Below are 20354 nucleotides of genomic sequence, written 5' to 3'. Positions count from 1 at the left end.
TTTCATCACATTCCCAGTGGGTCAGAAGTTTACATACACTCAATTAGTATTTGGTAGCATTGCCTTTAAATTGTTTAACTTGGGTAAAATGTATCGGGTAGCCTTCCACAAGCTTCCCACAACAAGTTGGGTGAATTTTGGCCCATTCCTCCTGACAGAGCTGGTGTAACTGAGTCAGGTTTGTAGGCCTCCTTGCTCGCACATGCTTTTTCAGTTCTGCCCACACATTTTCTATGGGATTGAGGTCAGGGCTTTGTGATGGCCACTCCAATAATTTGACTGTTGTCCTTAAGCCATTTTGCCACAACTTTGGAAGTATGCTTGGGGTCATTGTCCATTTGGAAGACCCATTTGTGACCAAGCTTTAACTTCCTGACCGATGTCTTGAGATGTTGCTTCAATATATCCACGTAATTTTCCATCCTCATGAAGCCATCTATTTTGTGAAATGCACCAGTCCTTCCTGCAGCAAAGCACCCCCACAACATGATGCTGCCACCCCGTGCTTCACGGTTGGGATGGTGTTCTTCTGCTTGCAAGCCTCCCCCTTTTTCCTCCAAACATAACGATGGTCATTATGGCCAAACAGTTCTATTTTTGTTTTATCAGACCAGAGGAAATTTCTCCAAAAAGTATGATCTTTGTCCCCATGTGCAGTTGCAAACCGTAGTCTGGCTTTGTTATGTTATAGGACTCGTTTTACTGTGGATATAGATACTTTTGTACCTGTTTCCTCCAGCATCTTCACAAGGTCCTTTGCTGTTGTTCTGGGATTGATTTGCACTTTCGCACCAAAGTACATTCATCTCTAGGAGACAGAACACATCTTCTTTCTGAGCGATATGACGGCTGCGTGGTCCCATGGTGTTTATACTTGCGTACTATTGTTTGTACAGATGAACGTGGTACTTTCAGGCCTTTGGAAATTTCTCCCAAGGATGAACCAGACTTGTAGAGGTGTTGTTGATTGATTTTGATTTTCCCATGATGCCAAGCAAAGAGGCACTGAGTTTGAAGGTAGGCCTTGAAATACATACACAGGTACGCCTCCAATTCACTCAAATGATGTAAATTAGCCTATCAGAAGCTTCTAAAGCCATGGCATAATTTTCTGGATTTTTCAAAACTGTTTAAAGGCACAGTCACTTAGTCTATGTAAACTTCTGACCCACTGGAATTGTGAAACAGTGAACTATAAGTGAAATAATTTGTCTGCAAACAATTGTTGGAAAAATTACTTGTGTCATGCAAGAAGTAGATGTCCTAACCAAAACTATTGTTTGTTAACAAGAAATTTGTGGAGTGGTTGAAAAATGAGTTTTAATGACTCCAACCTAAGTGTATGTAAACTTCTGACTTCAACTGTACCACACCCCCTTGGGCCTTATTTCTTCAGTAAAGTACAGTACTTGGCAAGAGCACTTGGCTAACTCTAAAGGCTGTTGCTTCCTACTGGGAGGCAGGAGAAACTTTGTTACTCCTACTGGTGTGATAACTGGGCTCATGAGGAGGGCCAGATGGAGCCCATTCATATATCATTATTTGAAGGAAAGCTTTGTGTATTAAATAATACGTCCAGATCTACATTATCTAGAATAGATCGTAGTCAAATGTAAGTAATCATTGCTGCCACAGTTTTTTTTAACATGCAGTATATCTGCAGAGACTGAGAGTAGACTTTGATATAGTGGTCTGGTTGCCACTGAAGATATTGAAACATTGGGTCTTCACCTGATTATATGTTAAGTGGCCTTTAGTCTGAATATAATGATTATGAAACAGACCACGAAGATAGTCATTGAAGCATGTCCTCCCTGAGATGCTCTGTAATATCAAACAGAAAGAAAAAGAGAAGAATGTGTCATTTCATTTGTGAAGGTGAATGTCGCTCTGACATACAGTACAGTGTCTAGGTTAATGATAAAGTGCCTACATATCTTCGCTCTATGTTGGTATGTGGTTTCTTTGTGTTGGAGCGGAATTGTCTTACCGGAATTAATTGAGAATAGACCACTTAGAGTGTGTTGAGATTGCTAGCTATGATGGAAACATGATGAAGACCTTGAGGGGAATATTACATTTGTATGAATGAAGCAAATGTTTTAGGGGAATGCATGGTCATTGTTTCCATGAAAGAGTACAGTATATCGTACCTTGCAGGGGAACCGTCACTGTGACAGGATAAATCTTGTAACTTGATTTAGAAGGTGTTTGTGCGTTAGCAGTCAGATTTCGTTGAAACTGCTGAGCATGAAAGGTAACAGTCTCTGCGTGAATTTAAAAAAATATATATATATTTTACCTTTATTTAACCAGGCAAATCAGTTAAGAACAAATTCTTATTTTCAATGACGGCCTAGGAACAGCGGGTTAACTGCTTGTTCAGGGGAAGAACGACAGATCTGTACCTTGTCAGCTTGGGGGTTTGAACTTGCAACCTTTCCGGTTACTAGTCCAACGCTCTAACCACTAGGCTACCCTGCCGACCCAATACTCACATAATAACTTTGAAATTCAGTAACAGAAAACATGAGTGGCACTTTTTCTGATATTACTTGTTTGCTTGTACCAGCTCTATTACTATCACACTGAACTTGTGGGGCTGGTTACCCGGACACAGATTTAGCCTAGTCCTTGACTAAAAAGCAAGCTCAGTGGAGAATCTCCATTGAAAGTCATTTTTAGGTTAGGACTAGGCTTGATCTGTGTCCGGGAAACCGCCCTGTAATCTTTCAGTATTGTTTGCCCAAGTGGCATATGAATTACATTTTTGAATATCATCATTATTCAAGGTCAAGTTGTGTTCTTTTCTGCCTAAACTATATCATGGATAAAAGACCTATTGTTTCAGTCATTTTCATGACTTCAATTTGTTCATTGTTTTCTGTCAATGAACTATGTATCAACTCGCTGTTCGGATGACATTTTGAAGTCATATATTTTCATTGCTTTTTCCATTAGAGGCTTTGATATACTGTAAATTGGTGTGGGGTGTTCAACTTGCACTCAATACTGATCTCTACTGATGACAGAGGTCATGAGAAGTGTAGACCAGTTTACAGTACAATATGTTCTTTGTGAACATACTGTGGCCTTTGAATACTGGCAGTGCATTGTTGAAGCAAATCTTCCTCCAAAAGTGCAATAAAGTGATGAGAGAGTGTCTTTCACAAGTGTTTTGTGAAGTCATCACTTGTAATCAGAGGAAAGATATCAGTTTATTTCAAATTCTACACTATGTAACAATGAAACCCGTACATGTCATCCTACCACTGAAGTTAGGGCAGATGTTACATTTGAGGTTATTCCAAAACACGGGGGCTGTTTTATTGCATATGTTAACGTCCTTAGCAACTAAGAATCTTTGAGTTCAGTAAACATCGTTTAGTGTTTTGAGTCATTAAATAGAATTGAGCAATTATGTAGAGAATAATTATCTTATTCGGACAACCCTAACATATTCCTCAATGAATTTGTCGGCACAATTACTGTACATTAAATAAACAAATGGTGCCCACTTGCAGGGTAATCAAGTATGGGTGTGAAAGTGTAAAATACATTACAGAATTGGCACTGTACCCTGTACAGTAGCCTAGTTTCCCATAACACTAAGGGTAAAGATCCATGCAGAATTGTAAGCCCAGACAGTTTTTTGCGTTATTACATACAGCCAGAAATAACTTCTGGATATCAGGGTGGCGGTAACTCACCAGCATTTTGACCAGAAATTAAACTTTCTTGAATTGGATCCTTTGTTCGTACCACCCAACTCTACTGAACTTATCACAGAGGTTGCTCCAAGACGCCGCGGGCAGAGAAGAGGTATTCAGAGTTTACTTTTAGTCTGACTCAGGAGGCGTGCACCTTCCTCCACCGCTCCCGGGTATATTACTCGCTAATGTTCAGTCCCTGGACAGTAAAGTAGACGAGCTCAGGGTGAGGATCTCCTTCCAGAGAGACATCAGGGACTGTAACATACTCTGTTTCACGGAATCATGGCCCTCTCCGGATATACTGTCCCCATCCGTACAGCCAGCTGGGTTCTCAGTACATTGCGCAGACAGGAATAAAGAACTCTCCGGGCAGAATAAAAGCAGAGGTGTATGTTTCATTATTAACTACTCATGGTGTGCTTGTGGTAACGTACAGGAACAGTCCTTTTGTTCATTTGACCTAGAATACCTCACAAGCAAATACCACAACGGCTCTTAAGGAACTGCACTGGACTTTGTGTAAACTATATGCCACATATCCCGAGGCCGAATTTGTAGCTGGGGACTTTAACAAAGCAAATCTGAGATAACTGACAATCTGAAATCGTCCACCCACACAGACAGTGTGGTGAAGAAGGAGCAACAGCTCCTCTTCAACCTCAGGAGGCTGAAGAAATTCGCCTTGGCTCCTAAAACCGTCACAAACTTTTACAGTTGTACGATTGTGAGCATCCTTTCGGGCTGTATTACCGTCTGGTACGGCAACTGCACAGTCCGTAACCGCAGGGCTCTCCAGAGGTTGGTGCGGTCACCCCAATGAATCACCTGGGGCACACTGCCTGCCCTCCAGGACATCTACAGCACCAGCTGTCACAAGAAGGCCAAAAAAGATAAAAAAGGACTTCATCCACCCGAGCCAAGGGATTTTCACCCCGCTATCATCCAGAAGGCGAGGGCGTTGGAGGTGCATCAAAGCTGGGACCAAGAGACTGAAAACAGCTTCTATCTCAAGGCCATCAGATTGTTAAATAGCCATCACTAGCCGACTCAACCCTACACCTTAGAGGCTTCTCCCCTATGTCTATAGACATGGAACACTGGTCACTTTAATAATGGAACACTGATCACTTTAATAATGTTTACATACTGTTTTACCCACTTCATACAGTATGTACAGTATATACTGTATTCTAGTCAAGGAGTATCCAATTGAACTATTGCTGTATATATACTATTCTATCCACGTATTCTTCAGATATTCAACATATTCACTGCCCATAATGTCTATACAACCCTATCACATATACAGTACCAGTCATAAGTTTAGACATGTGTAACTCTGTGCTGTTGTTTTTGTCGCACTGCTTTGCTTTTTCTTGGCCAGGTCGCAGTTGTAAATGAGAACTTATTCTCAACTGGCCTACCTGGTTAAATAAAGGTGAAATAAAGAAAATACTACATGAAGAGTGATATAAAAGGTCCTTATATCTGATGCTTTCTCAAATGTTTCAAAACCCCTTTGTTTCCCTTCATATAGCATTTCCTTATGAATGACTTCTGAAGCATCTATGTATATAAGCCTTAAAAAGAGCTTATGAAGGGTGTATGTATGAATGTTTTAAAAAGTTGCAATTTAATTTAACATACAGCTGATAAATGTGTTTCATCTATGAGCAACATTAATAAAGGGTGAATATCTCATGACTTCCCATCTCTCCGCTTTTTTAAATAAAGGGCATCTCTGGCAACCGAGGATTTCCTGGGCCACAGGGTCCAACTGGGACAGAGGTATCAGCTGCACTCTAAAACAAATCATGTTTTTATCAGACTAGGGTTTTTGATGGTAAATCAATGGAGCTGCTCTTTCTGTTCACTATTTCAGGGGCGACGCGGTGTTGATGGTAACAAGGGAGAACAAGGACGGCCTGGTGATTCGGTAGGAAGGTCAAAAAAGGGCATTAGTATTACGTTTTATTGGCATGATCTATTTTATGACACTGAAGACCTGCTTTTAAGCAATATCACCAATGATTGGATTCCAGAGTACGGATCAAAAGCTACTTCTAATAATCTACAATCCATTTTATCAAACACACATTTTATGTATAAATCTCTTGTCTTTTCAGGGTGAAAGAGGGGTTCCGGGATTACCTGGGCCATCGGGCCAAGCAGGTGAAAAGGTACGCCATAAAAGTGGCTTCACTGAATGAGGTTATCAAACGTATGATTCTCTGTAGAACAGGGTTTCCCAACTGGCGGCCCGAGGGCCAAATTTGGCACATGGGTGGTTTTATTTGACGCCCCATGTTTTCTGAGCAAAATATATATAAATATATACAGTATGTATATATATATTTGTTTTTTGCATTTTCATTGTTGGACATAAAAAAATGTAAAAAATTGGACATAAAAATTCCATTTGAATCCAAGAGACCAGCTCTTTTTATGAGGCACTGTCTGTTTTATTTTTAGCATATTGTCACTTGTAATTTTGCTAATCCAGGTGTTATAGGTAAAGTTTCAAATACTTTCACTGCCTCAGTTTCCGTAGGCACTTGATCAAATGTGATCAGAGAAAGGTAGGTAAGGAGCGTTGCATGTTAATAACTTGTTATCAAACATTCAGTATATTTCATTTCTTTCCCAGGGCTCTTTAGGTCTTTCAGGGGGACCAGGACTTTCCGGCAAAGATGGCCAAGTGGTAAGAATATCACAACACTGGCATTTATCACATGGTTATATACAATAGTGGCTAAATTAACAGTATATATATATATTTTTTTTCACCTTTATTTAACCAGGCAGGTCTGTTGAGAACAAGTTCTCATTTATAACTGTGACCTGGCCAAGATAAAGCAAAGCAGTGCAACACAAACAACAACAGATTTACACATGAAATAAACAAACATACAGTCAATAACACAATAAAAAAGTCTATATACAATGAGTGCAAATGAGGTAAGATAATGGAGGTAAGGCGATAAATAGGCCATAGTGGCGAAATAATGACAATTTAGCAATTAAACACTGGAGTGATAGATGTGCAAGTAGAGATACTGGGGTGCAAAGGAGCAAAAAAAAAAATAACAGTATGGGGATGAGGTAGTTGGATGGCCTATTTACAGATGGGCTATGTACAGATGGGCTATGCACAGGTGCAATGTACAGGTGCAATGTTCTGTGCTTAAAGTATAGGTTAGGTAGTAGTTAAAAGGCAACTTACTTGGGCTTTCAAGTTGACAAATATATTGACAAATGTATACAGCCTCATTGGTCCTTTCAATATTGGTAATCTTGATGATTTGCTGATTTCAGGGAGAAAAAGGAGGCAGGGGACACCCTGGGCCAGCAGGACATCCGGGAGAACCAGTACGTATAGGTACTCTGGTGTCAAACCAGGAGCTGATGTGCCTTTAAGTTTGAAAATATCTCTCTTTCTCCCATTCTTCAACTCAGGGTTTATCTGGAAGAGATGGAAAGAATGGACTTCCAGGACAAATCGGTCAAAAGGTTTGTTTTTATGTCACTGATCATTTTACATTTACTTTTGAGTAATTTAGCAAATGCTATTATCCAGAGAGACTTATAGTTAGTACATTCATCTTAAGATAGCTAGGTGAGAAAACCAATTAAGTACATTTTTACTCAATTAAAAAAAAAGTCGAAAAAGTCAAGTGCAAGGTTGTTTTTATATTTTTTGTTTTTTTGGGGGGTGGATTTAAGCCTGAGATGTCTTATTTAATCAAAGAAAAGTTAACTTACAGAGGGATGGGATTGACGTATGAAAACATGGACCATCAGGTTGACTTGGCATAGTCGATCTGAACTGGACCCCCAAAGGATTTGCTGTTATTGTCTGGGAGTTCCCCAACAGTGGAAATCTATTATTGCTGTTAGCACCAGTGTGATATGTAAATGGGTTAGCACCATTGTGATCTATAAATGGGTTAGCACCATTGTGATCTATAAATGGGTTAGCACCATTGTGATTTATAAATGGGTTAGCACCATTGTGATTTATAAATGGTTTAGCACCATTGTGATCTATAAATGGGTTAGCACCATTGTGATTTATAAATGGCTTAGCACCATTGTGATCTATAAATGGGTTAGCACCATTGTGATTTATAAATGGGTTAGCACCATTGTGATTTATAAATGGGTTAGCACCATTGTGATCTGTAAATGGGTTAGCACCATTGTGATTTATAAATGGCTTAGCACCATTGTGATCTGTAAATGGGTTAGCACCATTGTGATTTATAAATGGGTTAGCACCAGTGAGATCTATAAATAGGTTAGCACCATTGTGATCTGTAAATGGGTTAGCACCATTGTGATCTATAAATGGGTTAGCACCATTGTGATCTATAAATGGGTTAGCACCATTGTGATCTATAAATGGGTTAGCACCATTGTGATCTATAAATGGGTTAGCACCATTGTGATTTATAAATGGGTTAGCACCATTGTGATCTATACACGGGTTAGCACCATTGTGGTCTATAAATGGGTTAGTACATATTGTGATCTGTAAATGGGTTAACACCATTGTGATCTGTAAATGGGTTAGCACCATTGTGATCTGTAAATGGGTTAGCACCATTGTGATCTATAAATGGGTTAGCACCATAGTGATCTATTAATGGGTTAGCACCATTGTGATCTATAAATGGGTTAGCACCATTGTGATCTGTAAATGGGTTAGCACCATAGTGATCTATTAATGGGTTAGCACCATTGTGATCTGTAAATGGGTTAGCACCATTGTGATCTGTAAATGGGTTAGCACCATTGTGATCTATAAATGGGTTAGCTCCATAGTGATCTATTAATGGGTTAGCACCATTGTGATCTATAAATGGGTTAGCACCATAGTGATCTATTAATGGGTTAGCACCATTGTGATCTGTAAATGGGTTAGCACCATTGTGATCTATAAATGGGTTAGCACCATTGTGATCTGTAAATGGGTTAGCACCATTGTGATCTGTAAATGGGTTAGCACCAGTGTTTCTTCTTGTTCCTTCTCAGCTTAGCCGTCATTGATGTTTCCAGGTTTCTCTGACACATGGTTTTCATTATCTTAACAGCAGTTCATCATCATTTAGGATGTTGTGTCTGCGTTATAAATTCTGGATTTATATTCTTTTTTTTTCTTCTCACATATAGCACCTTTTAAAACAGTAGTTATTCATTGTATGTTCCTAATGTCTTTAGATTGGCAGTTTGTTGCAAATCATGGCTTGACATCATGGATAAATGGAGAGATAATCCTGTAGAAACACACTGATACCTCATCTACTGCTAACGTTATGTATCAAAGATAGTTGAGACAATATCCAATGACTAAATACATGATTGAGTGCTGCTATCTCTTTTGAGCTGTACCTGTAATGGGTACACTGAAATATTAGGCATGATGTCTGTGTTTATGATATTTCAATGCATTATTTTAATCAATAGGGAGAAGTTGGAGCAGCTGGCATACCTGGTCTAGACGGACGAGAGGGACATCTTGTAAGTCATGAACACTTATATACTTTCTTTAACCATTGCTTATTTAGACTTTACATTCCAATGCACTCTAAATGGTGTATTTTATTCTGTGCTTGGGTTTCTATAATAGGAAAAATTCCAGAATTGCCCCCCCACCCCCTCAAATAAAACAAGTTCCTTGACTTTAGCAGGAGATATCCAAAACAGTCTTGGTCATCTGGGGCTATTTGAATCAAAGCAGACACCATGGAACATGAGTTTTTCTGACAGCTAGTACATTTGGAGTGGTTCCCCTGTAGTTCATCCCAGGATATTAACCCTATTATGGAAATACATAACTTTATGTGATGCTGGGAACACAGCTAATTGGAAAAATGTTAGTCATTTGGGGACAGACATTTTTTTTATCTGAAAAATAAAGTTTTACGCAAGGGTATCCCCATTAATGGGCAGTTTTGCCGATTTAGCCACACAAGATGAGTGATGGAACTAAAATGTTCGAGAATGAGTCAGTTGATCCACAGGGCTGTAAGCCATTTGGTTTGCCAGAACATCCAATGAGCTTCTTTATGGACTAAACCGCACAATAGTTGTAGCTGCCTGCAATCCCCTCAAGCTAGTGTCTTTAGAAGTGATTGTATATTATTTTCTATTTATTTTCAATGTATTTATTGAATTATTATTTTCCCAGATGTGTTGATGACATTGGCATTAATGGCATGGGAGGAGGAATGGATTGAGTGATCCAGTTGGATGCTGTGGAAGATTAAGTGGCTATGGACATACTGTATTGGGTGACCAAAGGAATTGTAGCCAGGACACCAGGGTTAACACCCCTACTCTTGAGACACGGTATTTTCAATAACCAGCGAAGATCATGAGTGTTGTATCTGAAAGATGCCACATTGAGCCATTGGAGAGTTTTTAGATTAGATGGATGAGCACCTCCTATTGGCCCTCCAAAATTACTTACAGGCCCTATCCAAAGCCAACAGATGGGTGCAGTATAGCAAAACCTGCACTTCAGCATTTTGCTGACCAAGCAGAATACTGTAGCTCATGCGGTGTTAAAGGTCCTTCGGGGCATATTTAGTGTTTGGAATTGAAAGGATGTTGATTTTCCAGCTAGCATTGAGGAATCGTCCCAGAAGTGGCCCTCTGCCGGGGGCTCGGAACTGATTGAATCGGACCGGAATCGGGTGTCAGACTCGGCCCAGAATCAAAATGAATCACTGCACAGAATCGGTCCAAGTACATCGGGCCGTTTCCGTCTATTGGATTTCAGCCCACTTTGTCGGCATCCCCCCAGAAACGGCCCAATGTAAATAAATGTATCCAAAATGAAAGACATTTGGCAGTTGCAGTCTTGTCCCATCGCTACAACTACCGTACAACGATCCGGTCCTCCCGGTACGACCTCGGGAGGCGAAGGTCAAGAGCCGTGCGTCCCCCGAAACACAACCCTGCCAAGCAGCACTGCTTCTTGACACAGTGCACGCTTTACCCGGAAGCCAGCCGCACCAATGTGTCAGAGGAAACACCATACATCTGTCGACCGTGTTAGCGTGCATGCTCCCGGATCGCCACAGGAGTAGCCACAGCGCGATGGGACAAGGACCTCCCGGCCGCCCAAACCCTGACGACACTGGGCCAATTGTGCGTCGCCTCATGGGTCTCCCGGTCGTGGCCGGCTACGACACAGACGGGAATCGAACCAGCATCTGTAGCAACGCAGTTTGCACTGCAATGCAGTGTCTTAAACCGCTGTGCCACTCGGGAGGCCCCATCCACAAACTTTTTAATTCTGATCAATTGCCTTGTACAAAGTATCAAAATAGTACTTAAACAGAAAAGACTCTTCAAGAATTTAATTGAAATGTTAATTACATTTTTGGATCACAGAAACAATGAGAAAATATGGAAAAATACATTAATATAGAAATGTTAATTATATAAAGCAGCCCGTGTAATCATCTGCCAGAGAGTAGCCACAATCGACCCGAGCCCCAAGTAATACATTTGGGCCAGATAACTGACACCGGAATCGGCCGAGCCCCAGGTAATACATTTGGGCCAGATAACTCACTCCGGAATCAGCCCGAGCTCAATCCCGCATTCTAGCCATAAGTAATACTGCCGAAGGTGGCCCAGACTCGGGCTACATGACGTCGGGCCGAGTCTGACTCTCAGCCGAGTGCCCCGACTCTCAGCCGGAATCGGCCCAGATCCACTGTCCTAGCTAGAGTTCTTTGCAGTTAAATTCCAAATGAGTAGAACACAATGTAACAAATTAAAGAGAAGGGAACAAAGGCTGTTCTTGGACACTTTCATAGATAGGCAAATAAATATAATTCCTTTGGAAGAAAATACTATATGGAATGCTTTGTGCCAATATGTCCTTATCACCTTCAATGAGTCATTTAAGTGTCACAGTCACAACCTGTTCATAGAATAACACTTATCTTCCCCATATTCCATCAGTGATCCAAGAATACGTGTCACATACCATAGTTGACCATGATGTACTACTTAGCCTATTCCAAGAACGTCTTTGCTGTTTTACACATACATTCCCTGTCTTATGACACATCAATGGATTTTTATTGTGTCTTAACTGATGTGGCTAATTGTTCTGATCTTTAATAAGTGATGTAATTTCTCGTGATTTGATCAATAGCATGATCTAGAGAACAGCTTTTAATATGTTTGCAGCGTCTGAGGATTCTTGAGGGGTTATTTTGCAACATGTTTCCATGTTCTTTTACAATCCCCTCAAGATATAGTCTCTGTCATTTGCCAAACATCTGCCACCGTTTATCATGAAAAATGACTATAGAGCCATTTCAAGGTAGTTTTGTTGGATATGCTCAACAATTCTAAACTGTTTATTGACTCAACTGTACATTCACAAACGTTAGGCACTTTTCCCATTAGTCCATGAACAACAAATATTGCCACGCTCAACTGCCAAACAAAACATTATGTTAGCCAAATTCTGCATATTCCGTTATACCTCAGAGCATAATCTGATCTTCCGGTCTTGCACTCTAAAAGCCATCCCACTGGGCACACAGTAGTTGAACCAACGTGGAAAAGATGCTGAATTGACGTCTGTTTCCAGTGGGATAGTTTTCTGGAAACAGACGTCAATTCAGCATCTTTTCCACGTTGGTTCAACTACTGTGTGCCCAGTGGGATGGCTTTTAGAGTGCAAGACCGGAAGATCAGATTATGCTCTGAGGTATAACGGAATATGCAGAATTTGGCTAACATAATGTTTTGATGGTTGTGTGTTTGATAATGAAAGTCTTAGGGGTCTTAGGGGGATTACCACTGAGGTAGTGAAATGTGTGAATTTTGACCACTTTGGCATGCTAGCTACATGAAAAACATCTTAGGAATAAGAAGGTTGTGGTACAGTGTTGCATGTCGTGATATGGACAAGTAACATTGTTTTTATATAGTAGTTAGTCTACCACATGAACATCAAAGGCAAGAAAGGGAAGCATTTTAGGAAGAACAGAGGAGCATAAAGTCTGAAGAGGATGTGGTAAAAAAACAGAAAACATTTTCCAAGGCCCGGTCCTGGCACCTTCACACAGAGAAACATCTAGGAAAGCATGATTTTTTAAAGATGGTAGTTATTTAGAAATTGGCAACAAAAAAACAAGGAGCCTACCAGTGTTGAGACTGATGGAGAGGTACATACTATTGGCAAGGAAGATCAGGGATGAATGACATAATCACTTAAAGGGGAACAGACAGGTATGTAGTGTCATGTAGCTCAGTTGGTGGGGCATTGTGCTTGCAATGCCAGGGTTATGGGGGGGGGGGGGGGGGGATCAGTATGAAAATGTATGTACTCAAATACTCTGCTCTGGATAAGAGCATCTGCTAAATTACTCAAATGTAATAGATTTCTGGGAAATTCTAGAGCGTCACTCAATATTAATAAATGTAAAATGCTTCTCAATCCCTGCTTGGGATGTGACATTGTTGGTTATTCTTCATTTTCCGCCAATACACCAACTACGTAAGAACGTGTTACGTCACCCATAGCCTTTGAAGTTATTCTTTGTTTGAAGTGTGAAAGATGTCTGTTTAAAATCTTTGAAAAGGAGGACATGTTTTCAACAGATAATATGCATGCAGCTATGAACATACGTCGATCATACTTGAAAAAGGAGACCTAGTCGTCTCTGGGACTACTTAAAGATGACGTATCAACTGACCTTGGCCTGTCCACAATATTTTGTCTTTGGCCTCATCTTGCACCAGGGATATTGGGTATCACTAACTGTAGTAGGCCTTGTTTAGTATTTCCATAAACATGGCATATTTGTTCACTACACACATGCTTCTTATTATAAACTCCAGATTTGTTACACTGAGTGGTCAGATAAAGTGGGTAACCTTGCATGGAACTGGAATGCATCCATTCCACTTCACGAAACTTATCCTCAAGTATTTGAAACACCGATTATTGATATCAATTAGTAGTAACTTGTCTAAAGTCTTTTTGGGACTGTCACTATTAATTTAAAACCATCTACTGTATATACAGTGGCTTTTTTTATTAGCTTTGAGGTATGAGACTTTATGTCCTAATGACTCTGAAAGTGTCCAAGTTTCATTTTCCATGTTCAAATGACTGATTATATCCAAGTGAAAACTATTGTGAGCAGAGAACACTTATAGGTGCACATAAACATGTATTTTTTCTATACAAACTTTATGATTCCTCTCAACGTAGTGTATTTCTTGGACAACAAACCTATTTGTACTATTAGGTTTATCTTGTTTAGGAGTCAACCAGCTTGTTTAGGAGTCAAACAGCGACCTGTATGCTCTAGTCGGCTGGCCCTCGCTACATATTCGTCGCCAGACCCACTGGCTCCAGGTCATCTACAAGTACATGCTTAGGTAAAGCTCCACCTTATCTCAGTTCACTGGTCACGATGGCAACACCCACCCGTAGCACGCGCTCCAGCAGGTGTATCTCACTGATCATCCCTAAAGCCAACACCTCATTTGGCCGCCTTTCCTTCCAGTTCTCTGCTGCCTATGACTGGAATGAATTGCTAAAAACGCTGAAGTTGGAGACTTTTATCTCCCTCACCAACTTTAAACATCTGCTATCTGAGCAGCTAACCGATCGCTGCAGCTGTACATAGTCCATCGGTAAATAGCCCACACAATTTACCTACCTCATCCTCATACTGTTTTTATTTATTTACTTTTCTGCTCTTTTGCACACCAGTATCTCTACCTGCACATGACCATCTGATCATTTATCACTCCAGTGTTAATCTGCTAAATTGTAATTATTCGCCTACCTCCTCATGCCTTTTGCACACAATGTATATAGATTTTATTTTTTTATTTTTTAAAATTTATTGTACTGTGTTATTGACTTGTTTATTGTTTACTCCATATGTAACTATGTAGTTGTCTGTTCACACTGCTATGCTTTATCTTGGCCAGGTCACAGTTGTAAATGAGAACTTGTTCTCAACTAGCCTACCTGGTTAAATAAAGATGAAATGAAACATTCATATAAAATCAATCAGCATTTTATGAAGAGATAAACAAAGGGTTAACACACACATACTGTATATTATATAGATTGGTATAATAATCTCTCTGATGCATTATAAATACAATGAGGTTTTAAGACGCTATCTTCCTGCCCAGTCATTGTGCTACCCAATGATACAGTATATAGTACCACTGTTCTCTGCATTAGGGCTGTATTTGCATTTGTTTTAACAACATCCTGTGGAAGCCATTAAACCGGCTGGCTGATAAAGCAAGCGAAGCTCAGGGGAAAGACATTTTATAGGTGATTAATCCAGACTCTCAGAAGAAAGAAAACAAAACCATACATCTGTGAACCATGTATGTTAGCTACATTAAAGGGGGAGGAAACTCTTAACTGTCTGCCTTTCATCTATATACTGTATTGAATACAAATGCATTGAATACAATTGTAATGTATAGGCTAATATCATGGTAAGTAAAATGTGACATTGTGTGCTGTCATATAGAGTAAGGGCGGCAGGTAGCCTAGTGGTTAGAGCCCGTAACCGATAAATCAAATCAAATTTTATTTGTCACATACACATGGTTAGCAGATGTTAATGCGAGTGTAGCGAAATGCTTGTGCTTCTAGTTCCGACAATGCAGTGATAACCAACAAGTAATCTAACTAACAATTCCAAAACTACTGTCTTATACACAGTGTAAGGGGATAAGGAATATGTACATAAGGATATAGGATAGGTTGCTGGTTCAAATTTCCAAGGTGAAAAATCAGCAAGGCACTTAACCCTAATTTGCTCTGTCTTTGTTTCCAGGGTTTGCCTGGCGTGCCTGGAAACGTAGGTCAGAGTGGAACTAAGGTGAGCTCCTGTTATTATCATAAAGGTCTGCTCATATCAGGACATGCCCATACTGTCCATTAAATTGATATTATGGTGTTTTAAATAAAAATACAGATTCAAAGTCACAATCTTCTTTCCAGCAAGTTTATACATTAGCAAACATTTTGTGCTTGCAAGAAAGGCTATGTTATTGTGCTTCTTTATTGTAAATTCCCTTGTTCTATGTCTAAAACTATGAATGAACATTATGCTGTGTTCAACCACAGTTTACATGCACCGTTATAAAGTATAGACTAAAATAAATAGGAAGATAATTAAGTGTTTTTAATGGCTTTTGGAAAATGCACAAATTATTTTTGGATTACTGAAATCTGAAAATACTTCAGCCAAGCGCACAAAGAAGAACATTTTTAAAAGTATGGGGACTCAATATTTTTTTCCCATAACATCAGACTTTTATAAACTATGGTTTGAGTTTTGATATTGAAATGCATAAATAATGTTTAATGAAGCTGTCATGTGACATATAGAAAGAAAACACATGTAATCAATGAAGAAAGTACTCTTTTTCAGAATTGGCAAACCTTTGCACAAAATTACAATATAAAAAGGTTACTGCATATGTTATTAATTCTATCATTATAATTACAGGGTGAAGCTGGTTGGTCAGGACTGAAAGGTGCCAAAGGTTCAACTGGAACATCTGTAAGTTGGCTGCAGTCAATAGATAGTTTAACGTTGTCCAAATGTATTCATGATCACACTTACAGTAGTATATGTGTCTTAGATATGTATTGACATAGTGCTAAGTCATTTTCACACTTACTCAATGACAACAAATGTCTAGAGATACGGGGGATATTTAAATTGATGTTGTTTTATTGTTTTTCTTCTTGAGGGTGATAATGGCTTTCCTGGTGAACCTGGATCATCAGGGCGACCTGGACCTACGGTAACAGTCATTTTTCTTCTGTTAAAGAAATTTAACATGCTGTGAACAAACCCTTTCAGGGATGATGTCAATTGTATTTTGCCCAATGTCCATGTGAATACTATTTGCAGAAATAGTCAAATGTACTTTCATGGGGTTCTAGGCTGAGAAAATCTCAATAGTAAATAGCAATGGTAAAGATCTGCACACTCAATTGCTCAAACACATACCTTTATTACACCATTAGCATTGAAACGTTGTGAACCAATGAAGGTACAGTATGTGTGGAGCAATTTGAGTGTTGTGACCCTACGTTACTGGTACTGTGTCAGGGAATGTACTCCCCAGACATGCAACACCACCACTAGAGGCAGTGATGACCACACAGAGCAACTGTAAAACCCTGAATGATATTGAGTATTAGTATGAAATCCCAAATACTGCTGAGCAGTGGTATGAAATCCCAAATACTGCTGAGCAGTGGTATGAAATCCCAAATACTGCTGAGCAGTGTTATAAAATCCCAAATACTGCTGAGCAGTGATATGAAATCCCAAATCCTGCTGAGCAGTGTTATAAAATCCCAAATGCTGCCGGCTGCATTACCTCATCTGTCCTTACAAGGCAGGATTTTATAGTTGCACTGTGAATATCAGTCCCTTGTCTATTGGTGTGTTCCTCAGTGTTATTGTTGATGCATATAGTTTTGCTTGGGTTAGGGTTGAAATATTCCAACCAGGATTTCTAGAAAACGAAGGAATTTATTGAAAGTTCCTGGAATTTTGCAACCCTAGCTTGGGTTAGCATTTTCTACATGGATATAACTTCTAGCGAGTATGTTGTTTAGAGCGGTGCCATGGCTATACTAGTGATGCCAAAGGAAGTGGTGCTCCAAGCCTACAGTGCTACTATTGCCTTCGTCAGTGGAATTTTGGGATGGAAATCAAAAGCGGTCTGTTTTTCTGTTCTCCGACTCTCTGTCTCCCAGTCACTTTTTATTAGCTGATCTCGCATTAACGAGAGCCAATGTGTATTAGTTAATGGCACAGGGGTGAAATAGTAGTTTATGGACATGAGCAGTGTTTTCATATTCATGGATTCGTTTCAGACAGCAGTTATTGGAACACATTTGTTTAGAAAAATCAATTGTCGCCTAAAACTCTAATGCTGATTATGAGCTTTTCTTTTTTCCCACAGGAGTATTTTATGATTTAAAAGCAGAATTGTATTTCCATATCAGTATCTACTGTGGATTGTGTGCTATGTCTTACTATAGAAGTCCGCCTTTAATTAATTACATTTTTTCAAATAAAGGGCAACAAAGGTGAAAGTGGACTACCAGGTCAACCAGGGGTTTCAGGACCAGAGGTCAACATTTAACATTTCATATCTGTTGATTATGCCTATTATGAATGTAAATAGACAGTAAAGGTGATACATGACATAATTTAGAACTGTTTACAGTACGATGTAAGCTACAGAACGTCTAAAAGACGAAGTGTCCTTACCATGTTCTTACCATATGTTCTTACTATGTACAGTATGATGCTTGATTGAAGGAATGTTATTCCAGGGCATGTCAGGTGACCCTGGAATAGCAGGTCAGCCAGGACACCCAGGAATGCCAGGCTTGACAGGACCTAAGGTATTTACAGGCTCCTACAAAATCACTCTTAACTGCTGGGAAAATACTGCGTCTTGAAAGTTTGATAGGGATTTACCTGTGTGTAGGCTTATTTAGCAATTACTGAAATGATTGAAATGAGCAATTATAGTCATTTTAACTAAATGTTCAGTTCAAAGAGGATCTCACATCCTTTTGAAATTGATATAAATGTTTTCTTCTTCTGAGACGCAGTGTACGATTGAGCTGGGATTGAGCATTAGGAATGTTTTCTGCAAATGTTTTCAGTGTTGCCATCCCAATCACATATTGTTTATTTAATGAGAGAGGAAAAATACTGACGTTGCATTTTGATTAAGAATTAGGAGCCAGAAACCTACTTTATGGTGAGCTGTGTTTCCAGATTTACCTCCATTAACTTCAATAAAGAATATTAATTTATACTACAGCAAACAAGCAAGTCTTTCATGGGATGAAATAAATAAATTACCCCAAGGACTGCAATTTACAGGTGAGGGTTAATCGAATGCAGTAAAATACATAATTGATCTATAACAGTATTGTTTACAGGAACTGTTTCAGACATTTTTTGAGACAATAGTTTAGCATTTCAGAAATATCATAAACAGTACTTTTTAGTTTGCCTTTCATTTCATTTCTACCACTTCAGGACAAGTTGCAATCTTACTACAAAATATCTGAAAAAACGAGTGAAACACTACAAGAGGCTTGTATAATGTTGAACATACTGTCATCTGTTATACCCATAGCATGTGTCATGGATGTGGTGCAGTATGTGGGTATTGAAGTTGAAACATTTGTAATCGTAACTCTATATTCTCCTACTGCCCATAAGAATAACATGTGATTGCGGTGTCGTTTCTATCTCACCAGGGAAAAAGGGGAGATCCAGGTGAACGAGGAGGGGAGGTATTCATAACATTTAATTAGGGTTTTCTTATGTAACACCTGATGATATTTCAAACCCATTAGCAACACCTGAGGCTTTGGATGGAGCGTCTGTCCTCATGTTCCAGACATTTAAAGTATTCAGTTTGATTGCATTTTGCCATGTTGCTCAGACCAAGAGAACAAATAATGGTATACAGCAAAGAATGAAAGTGAACATACTGTAACTGTAGAACATATTGAAAATGTAAATTTACTTATGGACCAGAGATTGCTTGGGAAAACATAAATAGAGGTTGCTACATTTTCCATTTACAAAAGACTAATCGGATGCTCGGTTCACTACCTCCTTCCAAATGTGGTTGCTTTCATTTAGCCGGAGTGGAATCATGTTGAACAACCTCTTAATTAATTTAATGTCATGGAAAACAGGGACAGCTATGATCTTTGTGGGAAAAACTAGGAAGCATACCGAGTCAATTGACAATGTCACCACAGGACTGCGGTTAAGAAGTCACTTGGACTGAGTCTCTGGATGTAAAATATCCATTAAACTGACTGTCATGGACATACAGTTGAAGTCGGAAGTTTAGATACACCTTAGCCAAATACATATTAACTCAGCTTTTCACAATTCCTAACATTTAATCCTTGTAAAAATTCCCTGTCTTAGGTCAGTTAGGATCACCACTTTATTTTAAGAATGTGAAATGTCAGAATAAGAGTAGAGAGAATTATTTATTTCAGCTTTTATTTCTTTCATCACATTCCCAGTGGATCAGAAGTTTACATACACTCAATTATTATTTGGTAACATTGCCTTTAAATTGTTTAACTTGGGTCAAATGTTTTGGGTAGCCTTCCACAAGCTTCCCACAATAAGTTGGGTGAATTTTGGCCCATTCCTCCTGACAGAGCTGGTGTAACTGAGTCAGGTTTGTAGGCCTCCTTGCTCGCACGCGCCTTTTCAGTTCTGCCCACAAATTGTCCATAGGATTGAGGTCAGGGCTTTGTGATGGCCACTCCAATACCTTGACTTTGTTATCCTTAAGCCATTTTGCCACAACTTTGGAAGTATGCTTGGGGTCATTGTCCATTTGGAAGATCCATTAGCGACCAAGCTTTAACTTCCTGACTGATGTCTTGAGATTGACTAATGTCTTGCTTCAAAATATCCACATAATTTTCCTCCCTCATGATGCCATCTATTTTGTGATGTGCACCAGGCACTCCTGCAGCAAAGCACCCCCACAACATGATGCTGCCACCCCCGTGCTTCACGGTTGGGTTGGTGT

General features: G+C 39.4%; 1 protein-coding gene across 1 annotated transcript in view; it reads left to right on the top strand.

Moving 5' to 3' along the window:
- The window catches only part of LOC115113045 (collagen alpha-1(XXI) chain-like), a 65373-nt gene that overhangs the window by 35858 nt on the left and 9161 nt on the right, over nucleotides 1-20354 (top strand). The window contains exons 10-22 of the mRNA XM_029640247.2: nucleotides 5448-5501; nucleotides 5596-5649; nucleotides 5840-5893; nucleotides 6361-6414; nucleotides 7029-7082; nucleotides 7170-7223; nucleotides 9180-9233; nucleotides 15569-15613; nucleotides 16247-16300; nucleotides 16494-16547; nucleotides 17841-17894; nucleotides 18100-18171; nucleotides 19045-19080. Coding sequence (XP_029496107.1) covers nucleotides 5448-5501; nucleotides 5596-5649; nucleotides 5840-5893; nucleotides 6361-6414; nucleotides 7029-7082; nucleotides 7170-7223; nucleotides 9180-9233; nucleotides 15569-15613; nucleotides 16247-16300; nucleotides 16494-16547; nucleotides 17841-17894; nucleotides 18100-18171; nucleotides 19045-19080 — 693 coding nt within the window. The remainder of the gene's footprint in view (nucleotides 1-5447; nucleotides 5502-5595; nucleotides 5650-5839; nucleotides 5894-6360; nucleotides 6415-7028; nucleotides 7083-7169; nucleotides 7224-9179; nucleotides 9234-15568; nucleotides 15614-16246; nucleotides 16301-16493; nucleotides 16548-17840; nucleotides 17895-18099; nucleotides 18172-19044; nucleotides 19081-20354) is intronic.

The sequence above is a fragment of the Oncorhynchus nerka genome, linkage group LG28 (assembly GCF_034236695.1).
Source record: "Oncorhynchus nerka isolate Pitt River linkage group LG28, Oner_Uvic_2.0, whole genome shotgun sequence".
NCBI classification, from domain to species: Eukaryota; Metazoa; Chordata; class Actinopteri; order Salmoniformes; family Salmonidae; genus Oncorhynchus; species Oncorhynchus nerka.
The sequence above is the reverse complement of the archived record's forward strand: the minus strand, read 5'-3'. Positions and strand labels throughout refer to the sequence as shown.